Source organism: Pelophylax lessonae, assembly GCF_965119305.1.
Source record: "Pelophylax lessonae genome assembly, chromosome: 12".
NCBI lineage: Eukaryota > Metazoa > Chordata > Amphibia > Anura > Ranidae > Pelophylax > Pelophylax lessonae.
The window spans coordinates 214,965-239,214 of NC_138779.1; the positions used below are offsets into that span (position 1 = coordinate 214,965).

General features: G+C 48.3%; 1 protein-coding gene across 2 annotated transcripts in view; it reads left to right on the top strand.

Moving 5' to 3' along the window:
- Nucleotides 1–24,250, top strand: part of LOC309567778 (membrane-spanning 4-domains subfamily A member 4A-like) — a 99,804-nt gene that overhangs the window by 6,291 nt on the left and 69,263 nt on the right. For both annotated transcript variants that reach the window (XM_082273227.1, XM_082273228.1), the window contains exons 2-3: nt 7,469–7,619; nt 14,225–14,353. In XM_082273227.1, coding sequence (XP_082129353.1) covers nt 7,473–7,619; nt 14,225–14,353 — 276 coding nt within the window. In that variant the 5' untranslated portion in view covers nt 7,469–7,472. The remainder of the gene's footprint in view (nt 1–7,468; nt 7,620–14,224; nt 14,354–24,250) is intronic.

Below are 24,250 nucleotides of genomic sequence, written 5' to 3' on the forward strand. Positions count from 1 at the left end.
CACCCGCCCACCTGAGAAATGGAAAAAAAAAGAAGCTTCTGCTTCTGCGGACGCTTCACACGCTATGAGCTGTTTTGAGTTTGACAGCGGCCCCACAATGCACTGCTTAGGTGCAGTGAATACGTTACATTATGTCAGTAGTTTATTCACTGCATCTGAGCAGTGCATTGTGGAGCGGCTCATGACGTCAGTTCCCTATAAAAGAGCTGTCAAACTCAAAACAGCGCATAGCGCAGGAAGCGTCCACAGAAGCAGGAGCTTCTTTTTTTTTTAAAGGACTTATTCAAAACTGGCTTTTGTCTTTATTTTTTTTGTACACTTTTTTGGTGAATGGGTAGGGGTATGATGTAACTGATATTCATTCATATGGGGGGACGGGATCTGGGGGCCCCCTTAGTAAAGGGGGCTTCCAGATTCCGATAAGCCTCCCCCCGCAGACCCCCACAACCACAGCCCACGGTTGTCGGGAAGAGACCCCTGTCCCCATCAACATGAGGGCAAGGTGCTTTGGGGTGGAGGGGGCAGATCCCCCCCTGCCTCAAAGCACCCACCCCCCATGCCTCGCTCGCTACCACCCCCATCCTGGCCAGCCAGGCTGTGTGCTCGGATAAGGGTCTGGCATGGACTTTAGGGGGAACCCCACGCCATTTTTTTTTTCATTTTGGCGTGCCACAACATTTTTTTTCAGCAATACTGACATAAACTGATTTAAACTGAAGTGCCTATTGTGACAGGAAGTCAGGTAAATCTGGGAATGTAGTCACAGGCAGGAGATAGATTTCCACCTGATTTAGAAAGTTCACTAATTACTATAGGGTGTCGGCTGCCAAAGGCAGCAGCAAGGTGTAAAAAAGTTGAAAGGCCTTCAGCTGTTCGGAATGAGGAAGTTAAGGCCTCTATAATTTGTCCAAAGGAAGTCTATGGATTGCTGCATCCTGTCGCCGTGTGGGCTGGGAGAGGAAGGCAGACAGAAGTGTGCCTCCAGACGCCGTGTGGGCATGGGAGAAGGACTGCTGCCTCCGGAAGCTGTATCCTGAAGCCATGTGGGCTGGGAGAAGGAGGACAGTCAGATGTGTGCCTCCCGACAAGCTGGTGAGCATGGGAGAAGACCCCCTGAAGTGATGTGCGCTAAGGAGGGTAACCAAGTGTGAAGACGTCTCAAAGGTGAGAAGATGAACTGTGTTCAATGTGAAAGAAATAAAGGAATGTTTGCCATGTGAAGAGTTAAGGACATGTTCAATGGACATTTGTGCTGTGTGAAGAGATTATAAATGGACTATTGAGAGTCCGCTGTAGGACAAGAAAGTCTGCCCAACAGTAGGTTGGGGACAGACTCTTAGGTAGGTTCCAGTGTGTGAGAAGGTAGCCGCCCACAGAGGCAAGGATTTATTTTGTTTTATTTTATTTTGGCTGTTTTGACGCTTGCAATTGTGTGAAGTAAATTGCATGAATAAATCAGTCTTGTTTGCAACCTCTGCTCGGCTATCTCTCTGTGAAAACGCACCCCCAAAGGGGTCATACACGCCTACCACCGAGCTAATCCCTCACATATGGTGGAGGTATGCAGTGGGCAGAAGCAGAGATCCCTGCAAAGAAGTGCATATGTTTGATGAACTTTGTCTGGTGCATGAGATTGCACAATCTATGTTTGCAGGAGAGAAGATCCTGAACGGAAAAAAAAAAAAAAAAAACGTGTTTTAAAGAGACAGCGGTCTCAAAATTTTTGATGAACTTTGTTGTGTCTGGTGCAAGGGACTGCACAAACTGTGTGTGCAGGAAAGGAGATCTTGCAAGAGAGAGAAAAACTACATGTGTTAAAGAGACAGTGGTCTGAAAATTTTTTGCTGGACTGTGAAAAATTTGTTTGTGGAGTTATTGAAGATGGGGCGATCTAAACGCCTGAAAAATGCAAAGATCGCTGAAATGAGAGACCGGATTCTATGGATGGAGGGGATATTACCGTCTGAACGAGCCCCATCCTTGCCTAAAGAGAGTCTACTAAAGAGGAAGGTTATTGTCCCTAGCAACACTGATGAAACTGCTATGGAGACGCAGTGTGCTCAGATGAAAAGTAAACTCAAAATGGGGGAGATGCTGAAACAGCGGAGCTTTGCAGCTCAACAAAAGGCTCACCAAGAGAGCATGGCAGGCTGGAAACAGAGATGCCAGCAGCCAATGGAGGCCATCGGTTTGGAGGAAACCAAGTATGTGTGCAGGGCTGAGTTGGATGCCTTGCAATGGAAAATGGAAGAAAAGGAAAGTGGGAAGAATCCACTGCTCTTTTTTTTTTCCGAGTTGCACAAACGCAGAGAGACTATAATGGAGAAAGATACCATCCTCATGGAAAAGGAAATTGAAATTCAGACTTTGCAGAAGCAAAGTATGGCTGATATGTTGGAGTTGCGTAATCAGCTGGAAAAAAGTCTTCAGTGTTTGGAAGCTACAAAAATTGACCTGCAGGAGTCGCAAGAACAGAATGTCGCTCTGAAAACGACATTGTCTCTCAGCGACAAGGAGAAAAGTGAAAGAGAGGCTAAATTACTGATTACTGTGTATGAGCTCACTACTTTGAGCAATGTGGTAGATGAATTACGTGCAGACTGTGAAAGTTGGAAAAGTGAAGCCCAACGTTTCCAGCAGCAGTTAAAGGAGAAAGAAGCCTGTGTGGCAGAATTACAGTCTCATTCCCAGAAGCTAGCCAATGAGGTGAAAGCTCTTATGCAGGGAAAAATGGGTTGTGAACATAAGAGGGAAAAAGTAGAGGCACAGCTTCTGGAATCGCAAGTCAAGGTGTCAGAAGGTGACCGAGTGTGTGCTAAGCTGTCAGAGAAGGCAAACCGACTGCAGGTTGAGCTGGACAATGTTACAAATCAGCTTTCTCAAGCAGACAGCAAATCTAGAGAAATTGCGGAAGATTTTTCTATCTTGGAATCGCAGCTGCAAGACACGCAGGAACTCATACAGGAAGAGAGGTGTCAAAGGCTGAGTTTTAGCACAAAGCTCAAACAAATGGAAGATGAGAAAAATGGCTTCCTGGAACAATTAAAAGAGGAGGAGGAAGCAGAGAAAAACCTATTAGAGCAAGTCGCAACATTGCAAGCTCAGATAGCGGATATGAAAAAACGCATGTAAGAAAGCGTTGGTTCATTAGAAATTGTTGAAAATGTGAAAAAGAAGTTGGATCAGATGCTTGGTGAGGAGAAGACTGTGTCTGCAAAATATGCAGAAGAACGCGACCGTGCAGAAATGGAGGCGCGTGATAACGAGAGCAAAGCCCTGTTCTTGGCTCGCTCCTTGGAGGAAGCTCTAGAGTCTAAGGTTGAACTAGAAAGAGTTAACCAACAGCTGTGTACAGAAATGGAAGATTTGGTCAGCTCCAAGGATGATGTTGTGAAAAGCGTTCAGGAGCTAGAAGAGTCTAAGCGAGCCTTAGAACAGCAAGTAGAAGAGATGAAGATTCCGTTGCAGGAACTTGAAGAGGAATTACAGGCAACAGAGGATCTGTCCCAAAGAGGGGATAGTGTGCCTGATGCAGTTTTTAAAAGGATCAGTGTTTTGGGGTCTGTCCTGAGTGAGCCTCAGAAATGTGATGACATTTGGCATGAATCACCCCTTTGGAATAAACCGTTCCTTCAAAAACTTCAAGCATTGGAAAATGTATCATTAGAGCTTCAGCAAACAAAAGAGTTGTGTAAGAAATGTGATGATTTCTCAGTTCAGGCTGAAAACCTAGTGGAGAAAACTAAAGCGGAGAAAACTAAAGCAAGTGATATAAATCTGGGAGAAAAAAGCAAATGCCCCCTAGTGGAGAAAACTAAGGCTGTTGGTGAAAACGTGAAGCAAATGAATAAGTGTCTTTCAGGGAATATTTCCAAAATGCAACTGGTGAAAGACGGGTGGCAGAAGTTTGATCGTGATCTTGAGATGCATTCCATGTGGAATTCAGATAGAGAAAAGGAACTAGGTGACCTTGAGCGGTCAAATAGTTCAGCAGAAAGTGCATTGAAGAAATCTGTAATGGATACTACCCAGATCGCTGGGTTCAACTGTGTTGTTGCCTTTGACCCATATGTTGGTGGAAGGAAAGTTGATGATGTCGCTGGAAAAATGAACAGGGGTCACTTTGAAGAAATGTATGACCGCCTGTTGTCGAAAACGAAAGGCCCTCTGCACAGCATCTTAGAGAAAGCTAAGCTCAAGAAACAAAGAGTCAATGATTGTGTACAGCTGTATGGAGAGGCAACTCAAGTCACAGAGGGACGTCAAGAGTCCCTACTTGGAACAAAGCTTAGTGAAGCAGAGGTTCTCAAAGTTTTGTGGAAAACATTTGTGGATTGCAGAGAGAGGCGGCTCAAGAATGTTGAAGACATTGAGACTAGCCCAATTGAGTTGCCTATGGATCACGGTCCTCCATTGTGGATTGGACAGACGGTTGTGAGGGACAAGCTGTCTGACATTTATGAGAAGGCTGTCAATGAAGATGACCGAAACGAGAAGGAGCAAAATGATGCCAATAATGCAGTTGAAGAATGTGTATATGAGATGAGAAACAAACTGTGTGACATTTATGAGAAATCTGTCAATGAAGATGACAGAAACAGTTTCATTCGGAAGCTTGAGGATAATGGGAGGCTTATCAGTGAGAGTCAGCAGTGCTTGACACATGCGTGCCTAGAAATCTGTGTCCCAACCCTAGGGTTGAAACAAGAGGGGGGGGGGGGTATGTGACAGGAAGTCAGGTAAATCTGGGAATGTAGTCACAGGCAGGAGATTCATTTCCACCTGATTTAGAAAGTTCACTAATTACTATAGGGTGTCGGCTGCCAAAGGCAGCAGCAAGGTGTAAAAAAGTTGAAAGGCCTTCAGCTGGTCGGAATGAGGAAGTTAAGGCCTCTATAATTTGTCCAAAGGAAGTCTATGGATTGCTGCCTCCTGTCGCCGTGTGGGCTGGGAGAGGAAGGCAGACAGACGTGTGCCTCCAGACGCCGTGTGGGCATGGGAGAAGGACTGCTGCCTCCGGAAGCTGTATCCTGAAGCCATGTGGGCTGGGAGAAGGAGGACAGTCAGATGTGTGCCTCCTGACAAGCTGGTGAGCATGGGAGAAGACCCCCTGAAGTGATGTGCGCTAAGGAGGGTAACGAAGTGTGAAGACGTCTCAAAGGTGAGAAGATGAACTGTGTTCAATGTGAAAGAAATAAAGGAATGTTTGCCATGTGAAGAGGCAAGCCAAGAGACATTCTCATTGTGATGAGTTAAGGACATGTTCAATGGACATTTGTGCTGTGTGAAGAGATTATAAATGGACTATTGAGAGTCCGCTGTAGGACAAGAAAGTCTGCCCAACAGTAGGTTGGGGACAGACTCTTAGGTAGGTTCCAGTGTGTGAGAAGGTAGCCGCCCACAGAGGCAAGGATTTATTTTGTTTTATTTTATTTTGTCTGTTTTGACGCTTGCAATTGTGTGAAGTGAATTGCATGAATAAATCAGTCTTGTTTGCAACCTCTGCTCGGCTATCTCTCTGTGAAAACGCACCCCCAAAGGGGTCATACACGCCTACCACCGAGCTAATCCCTCACACTATATATATATATATATATATATATATATATATATATATATATATATATATATATATATATATATATATATATATATATATATACACACTATATATATATATATATATATATATATATATATATATATATATATATATATATGTATCTGTGTGGTATACACTGCACTATCTAATCTTAACAAACTGTAAAAAGCAAAAATCTCTCTCCCTGCCAGCAATGTATTATTAACTATAGAATTCCACTTATAAATCATCAGCGTGCCAAGGAATTCAAACCCATAGCCTCGCATCTGCAAGCTTGGTATTCTACCAGCTACGCCACCGTCAAGCACGCTTAGGCTGAACACACTCTCCCTGCCTAACTAACTAACTCCTATCTCAGAGTCCATGATAATGCAGGAACTCAAAGTTCCCGCTAAGAAGCCCATTTGTTTGTCATTCGACTGCCACTCACCAGCCCAACCAGCTGACTCTCACGAGATCTCACAGACCTGTTGACCTGCTCCCGCTGTCCTTTCTCCTTGCTCCCGTAAATCCACAATGGGCTTCCTCCATGTGTTTTGGTAGGATCCTTCCAGGACCCGAGCCCCAGCCCGGGGACATCCCCACAAACTAGGGGGCAAGGGCCCTCAAGGACCACCGACAGCCTCCTTGGCATTCTATCTCCATTTTGCACACGACTCTCCCCCCTGGCATGACTCATGCCAATTTATGAGGTGGCCTGCCTCCTACCAGCCCTTAACTGGGGATTGGCTGAGCTCCTCATAAATATTCCAAGCATCTCCTCCTTATCTCCCACTACATAGTTAGTTAGTCAGGTTGAAAAAAAAAACACAAGTCCATCCGGCTCAACCAATAAAAAACAAAAAACAGTAAAGAAAACCCAACCATACAACCCTATATACACAATCTTATACCCACAGTTGATCCAGAGGAAGGTGAAAAAACCCCAGGAAAGCATGATCCAATTTTCTCCAGCAGGAAAAAATGTCCTACCTGATCCCCCGAGAGGCAATCGGATATTCCCTGGATCAAATTTACCTATAAATATTAGTACCCATTTATATTATGTTCATTTAGGAAAGAATCCAGGCCTTTTTTAAAGCAATCTACTGAGCTGGCCAGAACCACCTCTGGAGGGAGTCTATTCCACATTGTCTCAGCTCTTACGGTGAAGAAACCTTTCTGTATTTGGAGACAAAATCGGTTTTTCTCTGGACGTAAAGAGTGCCCCCTTGTCCTCTGTGTTGACCTTAAAGTGAAAAACACAACACCAAGTTCACTATATGGACCCCTTATGTATTTATACAGGTTGATCATATCCCTCTTTAAATGCAGCTCCCCGTCCCCCTACCACATCCGCCCCAGCCCCCTTGGAGCACCATTTTCTAGGTGTCTTTATTCCTGACAGTGGGTGGGACTTGAATGCTGCACAGAGCGGCACCATGATGCCATGGCATCAGTCACTGCAGCCTTCACCTGTGAGTTCAGGGTAGCTGGGTGGCATGTCCCCAGTGGGCGGGTCATTCTCATCTGGGGTTCACGGGACATAGGTGGTCATCATACAACCTGGGGGACGGGAGACATCTTGTGGAGGAAAAGCCCGGACTTAGGTGCGGTTTGCAGCTTATTCTGGCTTTGTATTGGTTCTTATTTTTGGGCTTCAGGTGAATGAACTGAATGCTTGTTGAGGAAGTGATTGATCGATAAAAATCAGACAAATAAACACAGCTTAGAGCACTGAGGCCATAATCTCTGCAATAAGCCACTTCATTGAAGACACCCAACATTTACTACATTCATCATACAAATCCCCCAGCAGATTCACCTACAGGGAATGTTCTGGGAATGTCACATTTCACCTTTATAATGAACCTCTCCTTGTTTCAGAGTCATGTTTGCCGCCAGCCCAGACACAGAAAGCTTTGTCACCATCAATCGACTCCGATCTCCGATTGATGGCCAACCGCTTCCCACAGGGTTACCCAACATTCCGAAACCTCTTGTGACCTTCTACAGAGGAGAACCCGAGGCTCTGGGGGTAAGTCCACTTCTATAAAGGAGAACCTTAGGCTCTGGGGGTAAGTCCACTTCTATAGAGGTGAACCCGAGGTTCTGGGGGAAAGACCACTTCTTCAACAGAGGAGAACCCTAGGCTTTGGGGGAAAGTCCACTTCTATAGAGGAGAACCCACAGCTCTGGGGGTAATTACAATTCTATAGAGGAGAACCCATGGCTCTGGGGGTAAGTTTACTTCTTCTATAGAGGAGAACCTGAGCCTCTGGGGGAAAGTCCACTTCTTCTACAGAAGAGAACCCAAAGCTCTGGGAGAAAGTCCATTTCTATAGAAAAGAATCCAAGGCTCTGGGGGTAAGTCCACTTCTTCTATAGAGGAGGAAGCGAGGCTCTAGGGGTAAGTCAACTTCTATAGAGGAGAACCCGAGGCTCTGGGGGTAAGTCCACTTCTTTAAAGGAGAATCTTAGGCTCTGGGGGTAAGTCCACTTCTATAGAGGTGAACCCGAGGTTCTGGGGGAAAGTCCACTTCTTCAACAGAGGAGAAACCTAGGCTTTGGGGTAAAGTCCACTTCTATGGAGAACCCACAGCTATGGGGGAAATTACAATTCTATAGAGGAGAACCCATGGCTCTGGGGGGTAAGTTTAATTCTTCTATAGGGGAGAACCTGAGGCTCTGGGGGAAAGTCCACTTCGTCTACAGAAGAGAACCCGAAGCTCGGGGAAAGTCAATTTCTATAGAAAAGAACCCAAGGCTCTGGGGGTAAGTCCACTTCTTCTATAGAGGAGGAAGCGAGGCTCTAGGGGTAAGTCAACTTCTATAGAGGAGAACCCGAGGCTCTGGGGGTAAGTCCATTTCTATAGAGGAGAACCGGAGGCTCTGGGGGTAAGTCCACTTCTTCTAGGAGAACCCGAGTGTAACAGAGCTCCAGTACTCCAACTGAGTACCATCACCAAGTCTGCTACCTCTTAGTTATCAGGGACCTTGGAGCACTTCATATCCAGTCACTGAGGCTTGTCAGGGATCTCTGAGGGCCTTTTCTACCCTGGACCAGGCTAATGTGCTTACAGCCCTGGACACCCTTTCCATCAGCAGATTATATCCCTTTCCCCCAACACCAGACGACACATGGTAAAGGTTAACATAGCCAACTCCCTTTACTAGACATAGAACACACATTGTAAGCCCCCAACAGCCTCATTTACATTACAATAGTGCATAGAATACTATAGTATAAGGAAGGGTGGGGTCAGTCAATAGCAAGGGCTGATGGGAGATTGAGGAGGGACAAAGCAGCTAGTTTAAACTGGTCTGGAAGTGTCCCTGGGAGAACCCAAGGCTTTGGAGGTGAGTCCACCTTCTATACAGGAGAACTCGAGGCTCTGGGGGTAAGTCCACTTCTTCTATAGAGAAGAACCCGAGGCACTGGGGGTAAAGTCCACTTCTATACAGGAGAATCTGAGACTCTGGGGGTAAGTCTACTTCTTCTATAGAAGAGAAACTGAGGCTCTGGGGTAAGTCCACTTCTTCTATGGAGGAGAACATGAAGCTCTGGGGATAAGTCCACTTCTTCTATAGAGGAGAACCCAAGGCTCTGGGGATAAGTCCACTTCTTCAATAGAGGAGAACCCGAGGCTCTGGGCGTAAGTCCATTTCTATAGAGGAGAACTCGAGGCTCTGGGGATAGGTCTATTTCTTCTATAGAGGAGAACCTGAGGCTCTCGGGATAAGTCCACTTGTTCTATAGAGGAGAACCTGAGGATCTGGGGGTAAGTCCATTTCTATAGAGGAGAACCCGAGGCTCCCCATGGATAGGTCTACTTCCTTTATAGAGGAGAACCCGAGGCTCTGGAGATAGGTCCACTTCTTCTATAGAGGAGAACCCAAGGCTCTGGGGATAAGTCTACTTCTTCTATAGAGGAGAACCCAAGGCTCTGGGAATATGTCCACTTCTTCTATAGATGAGAACCCGAGGCTCTAGGGGTAAGTCCATTTCTTTAGAGGAGAACACGGGGCTCTGGGGATAGGTCCACTTCTTCTATACAGGAGAACCGGAGGGTCTGGAGATAAGTCCATTTGTTCTATAGAGGAGAACCCGAAGCAAAACACTGCCAATTATTGTCGGTAATATTCCCTTCCTCTGCCACAAGACGTGCAAAATACAAAACCTCCTCTGACTGCATCTGGCAGCGATGAAACGCTGTGGCCAGAAACTTTCCTGGGTGCGGCCCATATGATCGTTTTGTCAGGGATTCCAAATGCAGGTATTCAACAAGGATGACCAGATCAATGGTCTGTACCAATCAGCAACCTGGGTGAATAAGGTTAGGCCATCGTTCACACCGGTGCATGAGACTTATCTCCATTGGCACAGGTGCAGCACCAGGGTATAGAGAGCAGGGTACAGAGAGCAGTTACAGGGAACAGGTATAGGGGGCAGGGTACAGGGTACAGGGTACAGAGAACAGGGTACAGGGAGTAGGGTACAGGGAGCAGGTATAGGGATCAGGTATAGGGATCAGGTATGGGGAGCAGGGTACAGGGAGCTGGGTACAGGGAGCAGGCTACAGGGAGCAGGGTACAGAGAGCAGGTATAGGGAGCAGGGTACAGAGAGCAGGGTAAAAGGAGCAGGGTACAGAGAGCAGGGTACAGGGAGTAGGGCACAGAGAGCAGGTATAGGAAAGAGAGTACAGGGAGCAGCTACAGGGAACAGGGTACAGGGAGCAGGGTACAGGAAGCAGGGTATAGGGAGCAGGTACAGGGAGCAGGGTACAGGGAGCAGGGTTCAGGGAGCTGGGTACAATGAGAAGGTTAAAGGGAGCAGGGTACAGGGAGCAGGGTACAGGGAGCAGGTATAGGGAGCAGGTATTGGGAGCAGGTATTGGGAGCAGGTATTGGGAGCAGCAACAGGTAGCTGGGTACAGGGAGGAGGTACAGGAAGCAGATACAGGGAGCAGGGTTCAAGGAGCAGGGTACAATGAGCAGGTTAAAGGGAGCAGGGTACAGGGAGCAGGTATAGGGAGCAGGTATTGGGAGCAGCAACAGGAAGCCGGGTACAGGGAGCAGGTACAGGAAGCAGATACAGGGAGCCAGGCACAGGGAGCAGGGTACAGGTAGCAGGTTAACGGGAGCAGATATAGGGAGCAGAATACAGAGAGCAGGTACAGGGAGCAGGTATAGGGAGCAGATACAAGAGCAGGTACAGGGAGCAGGATACAGGGAGCAGGGAACAGGGAAAAGGGTGCAGGGAGCAGGGTACAGAGAACAGGGTACAGGGAGTAGGGTATAGGGAGCAGGGTACAGGGAGCAGGTATGGGGAGCTGGGTACAGGGAGCCGGGTACAGGGAGCAGGTAGAGGAAGCAGGTACAGGAAGCAGATGCAGGGAGCAGGATACAGGGAGCAGGGTACAGGGAGAAGGGTGCAGGGAGCAGGGTACAGAGAACAGGGTACAGGGAGTAGGGTATAGGGAGCAGGGTACAGGGAGCAGGTATGGGGAGCCGGGTACAGGGAGCAGGTAGAGGGAGCAGGTACAGGAAGCAGATACAGGGAGCAGGGTACAGGGAGCAGGGTACAGGGAGCAGGGTACAGAGAACAGGGTACCGAGAGCAGGTATAGGGAGCAGGGTACAGAGAGCAGGGTACAGGGAGTAGGGCACAGAGAGCAGGTATAGGAAAGAGAGTACAGGGAGCAGGTACAGGGAACAGGGTACAGGGAGCAGATATAGGGAGCAGGGTTCAGGGAGCTGGGTACAATGAGCAGGTTAAAGGGAGCAGGGTACAGGGAGCAGGGTACAGAGAGCAGGGTACAGGGAGCAGGTATAGGGAGCAGATACAGGGAGCCAGGTACAGGAAGCAGGGTACAGGTAGCAGGTTAACGGGAGCAGATATAGGGAGCAGAATACAGAGAGCAGGTACAGGGAGCAGGTATAGGGAGCAGATCCAAGAGCAGGTAGAGGGAGCAGGGTACAGGGAGCAGGGAACAGGGAAAAGGGTGCAGGGAGCAGGGTACAGAGAACAGGGTACAGCGAGTAGGGTATAGGGAGCAGGCTACAGGGAGCAGGGAACAGGGAGAAGGGTGCAGGGAGCAGGGTACAGAGAACAGGGTACAGCGAGTAGGGTATAGGGAGCAGGGTACAGGGAGCAGGTATGGGGAGCAGGTACAGGGAGCCGGGTACAGGGAGCAGGTATGGGGAGCAGGTACAGGAAGCAGGGTACAGGGAGCAGGATACAGGGAGCAGGGTACGGGGACAGGTTAACGGAAGCAGATATAGGAAGCAGGTATAGGGAGCAGGTACAGCAAACAGGGTACAGGGAGCAGATATAGGGAGCGGGGTACAGGAAGTGGGGTACAGGGAGCAGGGTGTAACGACACCCCGGGTATGAAAGTGGTTACAGTCGTTTAGGACATTTCATTCCCAAACACAAAGTCAGCTACTGGACACTCCACTCAGCCCAACAAGAAACCCATACGAATAATCCCCCCCCCCCCCAAGTATGAGACGAGGCTCTGCATTGAGGGTCCAGCAGGAATCAGCTGTTTATTGAAAAGGAATACATGCTTTATATACACCTGAGAGTACTGCAGTCATCACAGGATAATGACCCAAATCCAGCCCCTAACATCACACAATGGTTACATTATGAGCCCCCAATACACATTACTCAGTGTCAATACATCCCAGCAGACAACAGAGGAGTTCATTAGCACACTTAACAATAGGTGAATGGAGAGCCACCTCAGACAAGAATATCAAAATTTACTTATCCAGACAAAAGCAACATTGTTAGACAGTCGGTCTCCACATTAAACTTCCTGGAATGCCCATATTAGGAGTTGTACTTCCTGGTCAGAGACCTCACAATGTACAGGGAATAAAATCTTCATATTTCAAGAGAGACCTCATTCCTGAATATCACTGTCCCATTTGGAGCCATCCAAACCATATCAGTTTCCTGGTCACCCCGCTCCCAAAGTGACTCCCGTCACATATGGTACAGGGAGCAGGTATAGGGAGCGGGGTACAGGAAGTGGGGTACAGGGAGCAGGGTACAGGGAGCAGGGTACAGGAAGTGGGGTACAGGGAGCAGATATAGGGGTGGGGTACAGGGAGCAGGTATAGGGAGCCAAGTACAGGGAGAAGGTACAGGGTGCAGGTACAGCGAACAGGGTACAGGGAACAGATATAGGGAGTGGGGTAGAGGAAGCAGGGTACAGGGAACAGATATAGGGAGTGGGGTAGAGGGAGCAGGGTACAGGGAACAGATATAGGGAGTGGGGTAGAGGGAGCAGGGTACAGGGAACAGATATAGGGAGTGGGGTATAGGGAGTGGGGTACAGGGAGCAGGGTACAGGGAACAGATATAGGGAGTGGGGTAGAGGGAGCAGGGTACAGGGAACAGATATAGGGAGTGGGGTATAGGGAGTGGGGTACAGGGAGCAGGGTACAGGGAGCAGGTTAAAGGAAATCGGGAACAGGGAGCAGGTTAGGGAGCCGGGTACAGGGATCGGGTATAGGGAGCGGGTACAGGGATCAGGTATAGGGAGCGGGTACAGGGAGCAGGGTACAGGGAGCAGATATAGGGAGTGGGGTACAGGGAGCAGGTTAAAGGGAGCAGGTATAAGGAGCCGTGTACAGGGTGCAGGTTAAAGGAAATCAGGAACAGGGAGCAGGTTTAGGGAGCAGGGTACAGGAAGCAGGGTACAGGGAGCAGATATAGGGAGTGGGTTAAAGGGAGCAGGTTAAAGGGAGCAGGGTACAGGAAGCAGGGTACAGGGAGCAGATATAGGGAGTGGGGTACAGGGAGCAGGGTACAGGAAGCAGGGTACAGGGAGCAGATATAGGGAGTGGGGTACAGGGAGCAGGTTAAAAGGAGCAGGTATAAGAAGCCGTGTACAGGGAGCAGAGTACAGGGCGCAGGTTAAAGGAAACCGGGAACAGGGAGCAGGTTTAGGGAGCCAGGTACAGGGATCAGGTATAGTGAGTGGATACAAGGAGCAGGGTATAGGGAGTGGGTACAGGGAGCAGGGTATAGGGAGCGGGTACAGGGAGCAGGTACAGGCAGCAGGTATAGGGAGCCGGGTACAGGGAGCATGTATAGGGAGCCGGGTACACGAAACAGGTTAAAGGGAGCATGTATAGGGAGCTGGGTACAGGGAGCAGGTATAGGGAGCAGGTACAGGGGCAGGTACAGGGAGCAGGTACAGGGAGCAGGTACAGGGAGCAGGTATAGGGAGCAGGTACAGGGGCAGGTACAGGGAGCAGGTACAGGGAGCAGGTACAGGGGCAGGTACAGGGAGCAGGTACAGGGAGCAGGTACAGGGAGCAGGTATAGGGAGCAGGTATAGGGATCAGATAAACTCTTGTGATGTGTATACATTGTCTGATATGACAGTTTTGTACTGAGAAGACAATGTGAAGTCTGGCAGATTATCGCAGATAGAAAAGTCTGCTGCGTTTTTCTGCTGCCCATAGGCACAAGCCTACTAAGCCTATTCGCAGGTGCGGGCACACTATGTGGTCAGAGTTTGGGTGCCGGTGTGACAATCACAGCTTGTTGTATTGTTTGTGGTAAATGTAACATGCCGAGTCTTCCTAGATCTGACTCCCTACTTCTCCATCCTTTGGCAGGCCACACAAATCTTTGTAGGAATCATGTCTATCGCATTTGGGATCTCCCTATCTGTGACCTGCAGCCTTCACTGCAAGCATGTGGATCTGGTCCTGTACAGCGGGGTGATGTTCTGGTCTGGGATAGTGGTAAGTTAATATTTCATATTATAAAGATGAGGAATAATCAATGAAGAGTATTGGGATCTTCAGGGTGCCGCCCCTCAATAAATCGCACAACATCGGACCGATAAAAAAATACAAAAATTAACAAAAAAGTAGAATGCCAGCAGAATCCAAGATATTCATACATGAAAATAGGCCCTGTACACCAACCTGACCTATTACTGAAACCCCATTTGGCCAATATGAGAACTACAATCCATATGGTGAGAGAGGGTTGGTTCAACGCGTTTTGCAGCTTCTTCAGGAAGACAATCTGAGATATTCCCATTCTACCATCTTCCTGTAACTACATCCCATAATATTAATACTTTATATCTTTCAATAATTGTGGGAGATTACATTTACTTCTAAGTACGTTTATCATGGGCAGGGCTAACGCTAAAATCTCACTTCTACCCCGGGAAAGGGAGCGCAGAGAGGGGGGGAGGGGGGAAGACAAGGTGTTTTTCCTAAGGAGGGGGGAGATCACAAAAGATCATATATAGACATTGATTGATTACAGCAGGTATAGAAAAGAATCCCCCCCTTTAAAAAATCCTATTTTGTTGCTTTGCACTCTGAAATGAAGACAGACACAGTTTTTGTTTTATCCAACTGTATTTTCTGAAGTATAAGTACTCAAGTACAACTTATAACATCCAAGTGGAAGATGGAACACCAACATGTCAGAAAACACAGAATCACTGAGTAGGAGGAGGAATTCCCCCCTTGTGTCAGTATTTTGTGGAACCCCCTTTTGCTCTAATTCCAGCCTTTAGTCTTTTGGGATTTGTCTCACATCTAGACTTTGCAATATTTGCCTGCTATTCTCTGCAGAACGACTCAGGTTAGGTTACATTTGATGGTGGCATTTGTGGACGGCAGTCTTCAATAATTCCACAGATTTTCAATGGGGTTTAAGTCTGGGCTCTGACTGGGCCATGCAAGGACATTCCCTGCCTTTTCCTCCAACCACTGTGTGCTCATTGGTGGACATTCCCTGCCTTCTCCGCTATGGATTCCCCCAGATTCTTTTCCGCTATGGATTCCCCCAGATTCTTCTCCGCTATGGATTCCCCCAGATTCTTCTCCACTATGGATTCCCCCAGATCCTTCTCCGCTATGGATTCCCCCAGATCCTTCTCCGCTATGGATTCCCCCAGATCCTTCTCCGCTATGGATTCCCCCAGATCCTTCTCCGCTATGGATTCCCCCAGATTCCTCTCTGCTATGGATTCCCCCAGATCCTTCTCTGCTATGGATTCCCCCCCACTGCAAAGCTTGGTGTCATCTGCAAAGACTGAAATCCCAACCCCCCCCCCCATTATTTATAAATAGGGGTCCCAACACTGAACCTTGGGGTACACCACTGATAACCTTACACCATTCAGAGTAAGAATCATTAACCACTACTCTCTGAATTCTATCTTTTAGCCAATTTTCTATCCAATTATAAACCAATCTTTCCAAGCCAGTAGACTTTACCTTACACATTAGCCGTGTGTGGGGAACTGTGTCCAAGAATACCATGTCCACAGCCCCCCTTCTGTCCACGTATACCACGTCCACAGCCACCCCTCAGTCCAAGTATACCACGTCCACAGCCACTCCTCAGTCCAAGTATACCACGTCCACAGCCCCCCCTCTGTCCACGTATACCACGTCCACAGCCACTGTTCAGTCCAAGTATACCACGTCCACAGCCCCCCCTCTGTCCACGTATACCACGTCCACAGCCACCCCTCAGTCCAAGTATACCATGTCCACAGCCACTCCTCAGTCCAAGTATACCACATCCACAGCCCCCCATCTGTCCACGTATACCACGTCCACAGCCACCCCTCAGTCCAAGTATACCACGTCCACAGCCACCCCTCTGTCAAAGTATACCACGTCCACAGCCCCCCCTCTGTCCACGTATACCACGTCCACAGCCACCCCTCAGTCCAAGTATACCACGTCCACAGTCACCCCTCTATCCAAGTATACCACGTCCACAGCCACCCCTCTGTCCAAGAATACCACGTCCACAGCCCCCGCTCTGTCCAAGTATACCACGTCCACAACCACCCCTCTGTCCAAGAATACCACGTCCACAGCCAACCCTCTGTCCAAGAATACCACGTCCACAGCCCCCGCTCTGTCCAAGTATACCACGTCCACAGCCACCCCTCTGTCCAAGAATACCACGTCCACAGCCACCCCTCTGTCCAAGTATACCACGTTCACAGCCACCCCTCTGTCCAAGTATACCACGTCCACAGCCACCCCTCTGTCCAAGAATACCACGTCCACAGCCCCCGCTCTGTCCAAGTATACCACGTCCACAACCACCCCTCTGTCCAAGAATACCACGTCCACAGCCAACCCTCTGTCCAAGAATACCACGTCCACAGCCCCCGCTCTGTCCAAGTATACCACGTCCACAGCCACCCCTCTGTCCAAGAATACCACGTCCACAGCCACCCCTCTGTCCAAGTATACCACGTTCACAGCCACCCCTCTGTCCAAGTATACCACGTCCACAGCCACCCCTCTGTCCAAGTATACCACGTCCACAGCCCCCGCTCTGTCCAAGTATACCACGTCCACAACCACCCCTCTGTCCAAGAATACCACGTCCACAGCCAACCCTCTGTCCAAGAATACCACGTCCACAGCCCCCGCTCTGTCCAAGTATACCACGTCCACAGCCACCCCTCTGTCCAAGAATACCACGTCCACAGCCACCCCTCTGTCCAAGTATACCACGTTCACAGCCACCCCTCTGTCCAAGTATACCACGTCCACAGCCACCTCTCTGTCCAAGTATACCACGTCCACAGCCACCCCTCTGTCCAAGTATACCACGTCCACAGCCCCCGCTCTGTCCAAGTATGCCACGTCCACAGCCACCCCTCTGTCCAAGAATACCACGTCCACAGCCACCCTTCTGTCCAACTATACCACGTCCACAGCCACCCCTCTGTCCAATTATACCACGTCCACAGCCACCCCTCTGTCCAACTATACCACGTCCACAGCCACCCCTCTGTCCAACTATACCACGTCCACAGCCACCCCTCTGTCCAACTATACCACGTCCACAGCCACCCCTCTGTCCAACTATACCACGTCCACAGCCACCCCTCTGTCCAACTATACCACGTCCACAGCCACCCCTCTGTCCAACTATACCACGTCCACAGCCACCCCTCTGTCCAAGAATACCACGTCCACAGCCACCCCTCTGTCCAACTATACCACGTCCACAGCCACCCCTCTGTCCAACTATACCACGTCCACAGCCACCCCTCTGTCCAACTATACCACGTCCACAGCCACCCCTCAGTCCAAGTATACCACGTCCACAGCCACTCCTCTGTCCAAGTATGCCACGTCCACAGCCACCCCTCTGTCCAAGAATACCACGTCCACAGCCACCCTTCTGTCCAACTATACCACGTCCACAGCCACCCCTCTGTCCAATTATACCACGTCCACAGCCACCCCTCTGTCCAACTATACCACGTCCACAGCCACCCCTCTGTCCAACTATACCACGTCCACAGCCACCCCTCTGTCCAACTATACCACGTCCACAGCCACCCCTCTGTCCAACTATACCACGTCCACAGCCACCCCTCTGTCCAAGAATACCACGTCCACAGCCACCCCTCTGTCCAACTATACCACGTCCACAGCCACCCCTCTGTCCAACTATACCACGTCCACAGCCACCCCTCTGTCCAACTATACCACGTCCACAGCCACCCCTCAGTCCAAGTATACCACGTCCACAGCCACTCCTCTGTCCACATATACTACGTCCACAGCCACCCCTCAGTCCAAGTATACCACGTCCACAGCCACCCCTCAGTCCAAGTATACCACGTCCACAGCCCCCCCTCTGTCCAAGTATACCACGCCCACAGCCCCCCCTCTGTCCACGTATACCACATCCACAGCCTCCCCTCTGTCCACGTATACCACGTCCACAGCCACCCCTCAGTCCAAGTATACCACGTCCACAGCCACCCCTCAGTCCAAGTATACCACGTTCACAGCCACCCCTCTGTCCAAGTGTACCACGTCCACAGCCCCCCCTCTGTCCAAGTATACCACATCCACAGCCCCCAATCTGTCCAAGTATACCACATCCACAGCCACCCCTCTGTCCAAGTATTCCACGTCCACAGCCACCCCTCTGTCCAAGTATAACACGTCCACAGCCACCCCTCAGTCCAAGTATACCACGTCCACAGCCACCCCTCAGTCCAAGTATACCACGTCCACAGCCCCCCCTCTGTCCAAGTATACCACATCCACAGCCCCCCCTCTGTCCAAGTATACCACATCCACAGCCACCTCTCTATCCAAGTATACCACGTCCACAGCCACCCCTCTGTCCAAGTATACCACATCCACAGCCACCCCTCTGTCCAAGTATGCCACGTCCACAGCCCCCCTCTGTCCAAGTATAACACGTCCACAGCCACCCCTCTGTCCAAGTATACCACATCCACAGCACCCCTCTGTCCAAGTATACCACGTCCACAGCCCCCCTCTGTCCAAGTATACCACATCCACAGCACCCCTCTGTCCAAGTATACCACGTCCACAGCCACCCCTCTGTCCAAGTATACCACGTCCACAGCCCCCCTCTGTCCAAGTATACCACGTCCACAACCACCCCTCTGTCCATTTTTCCAGCAAGAACTCATCTATAGAAAATGGGAGGAAAGAAACACACACCTACTCCCGCTACACAGTGCTTGCTAAAGATGGACAAAAAGTGCTTAAACACAATAATGAGTGCAAGGTTGAATTCAAAATAACCCCCAAAATAAAATAAAATAAATTAAAAAATAATGAATTTTTGTCCATCTTTAGTAAGCGCTGTGATGCGGGAGGAGGTGCGTGTTACTTTCCTCCCATTTTCTAGTCACTATCTGGCCTTAGCAGGCGGGGCCACAGCAGCTTTTTACATTTATATTAATTATAGAATTATATTTTAATATTTTAAAATGAATTATTTTCACACACCATAGATATTATATTTCTAGTAGCACCTAATACCTAATATATTTACTTCCTGGCGCAGTTGATTATCTATCGTTTCACAAGAATTCAGCTATGTGGTCTTTTATTAACCGGTTCCCCACCAGCCGCCGCAGATATACTGCAGCAGGCTGGCTCCTACAGGCAAATCGCCGTACATGTACAGCGCTCACCTGAAGGCCGCTTGGGGGCGAATGCGCTCTGCCGGCGGCACGCTCCCGTCCCCGCTCGTACACGCCGCCTGACAACAGCGATCTCTTCCCGCTGACAGAGAAGGACAGACGGCTGATGTAAACACAGCCATCCGTCCTTCTCCCTGACATGATCACAGAGACCATGTGATCCTGCTATATAGGATTGCATGTCTCTAGGGTCATTTCACAAGCCCAACCCCCCCACAGTTAGAATCACTCCCCTAGGCTTACATTTAAGCCCTTGATCATCAACAGTATTAACCCCTTCCCTGCCAGTGTCATTATTACAGTAACAGTGCATATTTTTAGCACTGATTACTGTAGTAATGTCACTGGTACCCCCAAAAGTGTCAAAAATGTCAGTTAGGGGTCCGATCTGTCCACCGCAATGTGGCAGTCCCGCAAAAAATCGCAGATCGCCGCCATTACTAGTAAAAAAAAACAAAAAAAAACAATAAAAATTACATAAATCTTTCCCATAGTTAGTAGACGCAATACATTTTGCACAAACCAATCAAAATACGCTTATTGGAATTTTTTACCAAAAATATGTAGCAGAAAACAAATTGACCTAAAATGTTAAAAAATGTTGATTTAAATTTTTTTTTTTTTGAGAATGTCATATAAAAGAATGTGAAAAATATTGTTTTTTTTTTCTTTTTTTTTCAAAATCATCGCTCTTTCTTTGTTTATAGCACAAAAAATAAAAATTGCAGAGGTGATCAAATACCACCAAAAAAAAGCTCTATTTTTGGGAAAAAAAGGGCGTCAATTTCGTTTGGGTACAGCATCGCATGACCGCGCAATTGTCCGTTAAAATAACGCAGTGCCGAATTGCAAAATAGGGCCTGTTTAGGAAGGTGGCAAATCCTTCCGGGGCTAAAGTGGTTAAACTCTCCAGTATCTTCCTGACAATAGAAGTTAAACTAACAGGTCTATAGTTACTTGGCAAAAATTTTCATCCCTTTTTAAATATAGGCACCACATTGGCCCTACACCAATCCAGTCATACTATTCCAGTCTTTAACGAGTCCCTAAAAATTAGAAACAAAGGCTTAGAAATTACAGAGCTCAATTATTTTAGGATGCGTGGGTGGATGCCATCTGGTCCAGGCGCTTTATCCACCCTATTCTGTCTAAATATTTCTGGACCATATCACCTTTGAGCCATTGTGGATCATTTGGGGCTGTGTCACTACCACCCCCATTATGGTCATGAGCTCCCCCATGCTCCTTTGTATACAGAGCTGAAGAAAGTATTTAATAAATTTGCCTTCTCTTTGTCCCCAGTCACCCACTCCTGATTATTTTGTAAAGGGCCTACATGCTCAGACCTGACCTTTTTAGTGTTAATATATTTGAAGATTTTTTTGGGGTTTGTCCTACTATCTTTTGCAATCTGTCATTCATTTTGAATCTTTGCATCCTTGATTTCCTTTTTACACATTCTGTTATATTCTTTGTAACAATTAAACGATGATAGTGTTCCTTCATTTTTATATTTTTTAAAAGCTCTTTTCTTTTTATCTATATATATATTTTTTAACTTTAGGTTTTAACATCGGTTTTATTTTTAGCCTTTTAAACTTATTACCCATAGGAATATACTTTGCAGTGAGTTTGCATAAAGTCTTTTTGAAGATTTCTAATTTCTGTTGTTTCTGTGCTCATCGATGCCAATATTCCCCCCCCCCCCCCCCAGTCTAAATCATGGAGAGCAGCCCTCATCCTTGGAAAATTTGTTCTCTTAAAGTTAGGTGTTTTTGTATTTCCTGTATACGTTTTTTGCTTACAGCTAACATTAAATGAAATCATATTATGGTCACTGCTCTTATATGTTCTTTTATATGAACATTATTAATAAGCTCTGCATGGTTTGAGATTACCAGGTCCAACAGAGCATCATTTCTAGTGGGGGTCCTCAATAAACTGCACCATAAAATTGTCTTGTAATAGGTTTATACATTTTTGCCCTGTAACTATTCCAGCAGTGCCATTACTCCATTCAATGTCTGGGTAGTTACCATCCCCTATTATTATCACTGTCCCAGCCCTTGCATCCCTTTCTATCTGTGCCAGGAGCTCCTCATTAATACTTTGAGGTCTATAACCAACTCCAATGATAATCATTGTTTAAAGCATTCTCCTCCTTCTCCTCCAACCGCTGTGTGCTCATTGCTGGACATTCCCCACCTTCTCCTCCAACCACTGTGTGCTCATTGGTGGACATTTCCCTCCTTCTCCTCCAACCACTGTGTGCTAATTGGTGGTCATTCCCTTCCTTCTCCTCCAACCACTGTGTGCTCATTGGTAGACGTTCCCCGCCTTCTCCTCCGACCACTGTGTGCTCATTGGTGGACATTCCCCGCCTTCTCCTCCCACCATTGTGTGCCCATTGCTGGACATTCCCTACCTTCTCCTCCAATCACTATGTGCTCATTGGTAGACATGCCCCACCTTCTCCTCCAACCATTGTGTGCTCATTGGTGGAATTCCCCACCTTCTCCTCCAACCACTGTGTGCTCATTGGTGGACATTCCCCTCCTTCTCCAACCGCTGTTTGATCATTGCTGGACATGCCCCGCTTTCTCCTCCACTCGCTGTGTGCTCATTGGTGGACATTCCCCTCCTTCTCCAACCACTGTTTACTCATTGGTGGACATGCCCCGCTTCCTCCTCCACTCACTGTGTGCTCATTGGTGGACATTCCCTGCCTTCTCCTCCAATCACTGTGTGCTCATTGGTGGACATTCCCCTCCTTCTCCAACCACCGTGTGCTCATTGGTGGACATTTTCCTACTTCTCCTCCAACCACCGTGTGCTCATTGGTGGAATTCCCCACCTTCTCCTCCAACCACTGTGTGGTCATTGCTGGAATTCCCCACCTTCTCCTCCAACCACTGTGTACTCATTGGTGGACATTCCCCCCCTTCTCCAACCACTGTGTGCTAATTGGTGGTCATTCCATTCCTTCTCCTCCAACCACTGTGTACTCATTGGTAGAAGTTCCCCTACTTCTCCTCCGACCACTGTGTGCTCATTGGTGGACATTCCCCACCTTTTCCTCCCACTACTGTGTGCTCATGGGTGGACATTTCCCTCCTTCTCCTCCAACCACTGTGTGCTCATTGGTGGACATTGCCCACCTTCTCCTCCAACCACTGTGTGCTAATTGGTGGTCATTCCCTTCCTTCTCCTCCAATCACTGTGTGCTCATTGTGGCTGGAGAAGGAGGAGAATGTCCACCAATGAGCACACTGTGGCTGGAGAAGGAGGAGAATGTCCACCAATGAGCACACTGTGGCTGGAGAAGGAGTAGAATGTCCACCAGTGTGCTCATTGGTATACATTCCCCTCCTTCTCCAACCGCTGTTTGGTCATTGCTGGACATGCCCCGCTTTCTCCTCCACTCACTGTGTGCTCATTGGTGGACATTCCCCTCCTTTTCCAACCGCTGTTTGCTCATTGGTGGACATGCCCCGCTTCCTCCTCCACTCACTGTGTGCTCATTGGTGGACATTCCACACCTCCTCCAACCACTATGTGCTTATTGGTGGACATTCCCCACCTTCTCCTTCAACCACTGTGTGCTCATTGGTTGACATTCCCTGCCTTCTCCTTCAACCACTGTGTGCTGATTGGTGGACATTCCCCCTCCTTCTCTTCCAACCACTGTGTGCTGATTGGTGGACATTCCCCTCTTTCTCCTCCAACCACTGTGTGCTCATTGGTGGACATTCCCCACGTTCTCCTCCAATCACTGTGTGCTCATTGTGGCTGGAGAAGGAGGAGAATGTCCACCAATGAGCACACTGTGGCTGGAGAAGGAGGAGAATGTCCACCAGTGTGCTCATTGGTATACATTCCCCTCCTTCTCCAACCAGATTGTGCTCATGGTGGACATTCCCCTCCTTCTCCAACCACTGTGTGCTCATTGGTGGACATTCCCGCCTTCTTATCCAACCACTGTGTGCTCATTGGTGGACATTTCCCGCCTTCTCCTCCAACCAGCAGGCCAATAATAAATTAGGGGCCCACTTAGCAGTGTCAGATGGTGGAACAGGGTCATCCTCTATCAAAGGCTCGGTAGAGGAGGCTAGTGCTTGACTGGAGCATTAGTAGCTGCAATAAGTTCATCCGAGCTCTCCTCAAGGGTGTTATATGTAAGTCTCTTAGGTGGATGAATCTCCCTTCGGAGTCTGGAACACACATTCTCTGCAGACTCAGATCCATGCCCCTGGCTCCAAAAACAACACCCTTGGTTCTTCCAAGCTGTCGGATACAAATTCACTGTTCAACAGTGGGGAGTAGGGATGATCGAACTTTTGAAAAGTTCGGTTCGGCCAGAACATCCGAACTTCCCGAAAGTTCGGCCCGGATTTCAGAACCCCATTGAAATCAATGGGACCCGAACTTCGGTAATCAAAAAACACAATTTTTAAGCCCTAAAACCCAATAAACGCCCCTAAAAAGTGCCCAGGGTTCTGGGTCATGCCCCATTAACTATTAATCACACAAAAAAAAGTTCTTAAAAATTGTCATTTTTGATAAAAAAAAGCCAATTATTGAAAAAATTAAAAAAAAAAAAAAAAAAACAGAGAGATTTTTTGATTTTTACTTTGGATTTAGTATCTGGTGGGTCTAAAAG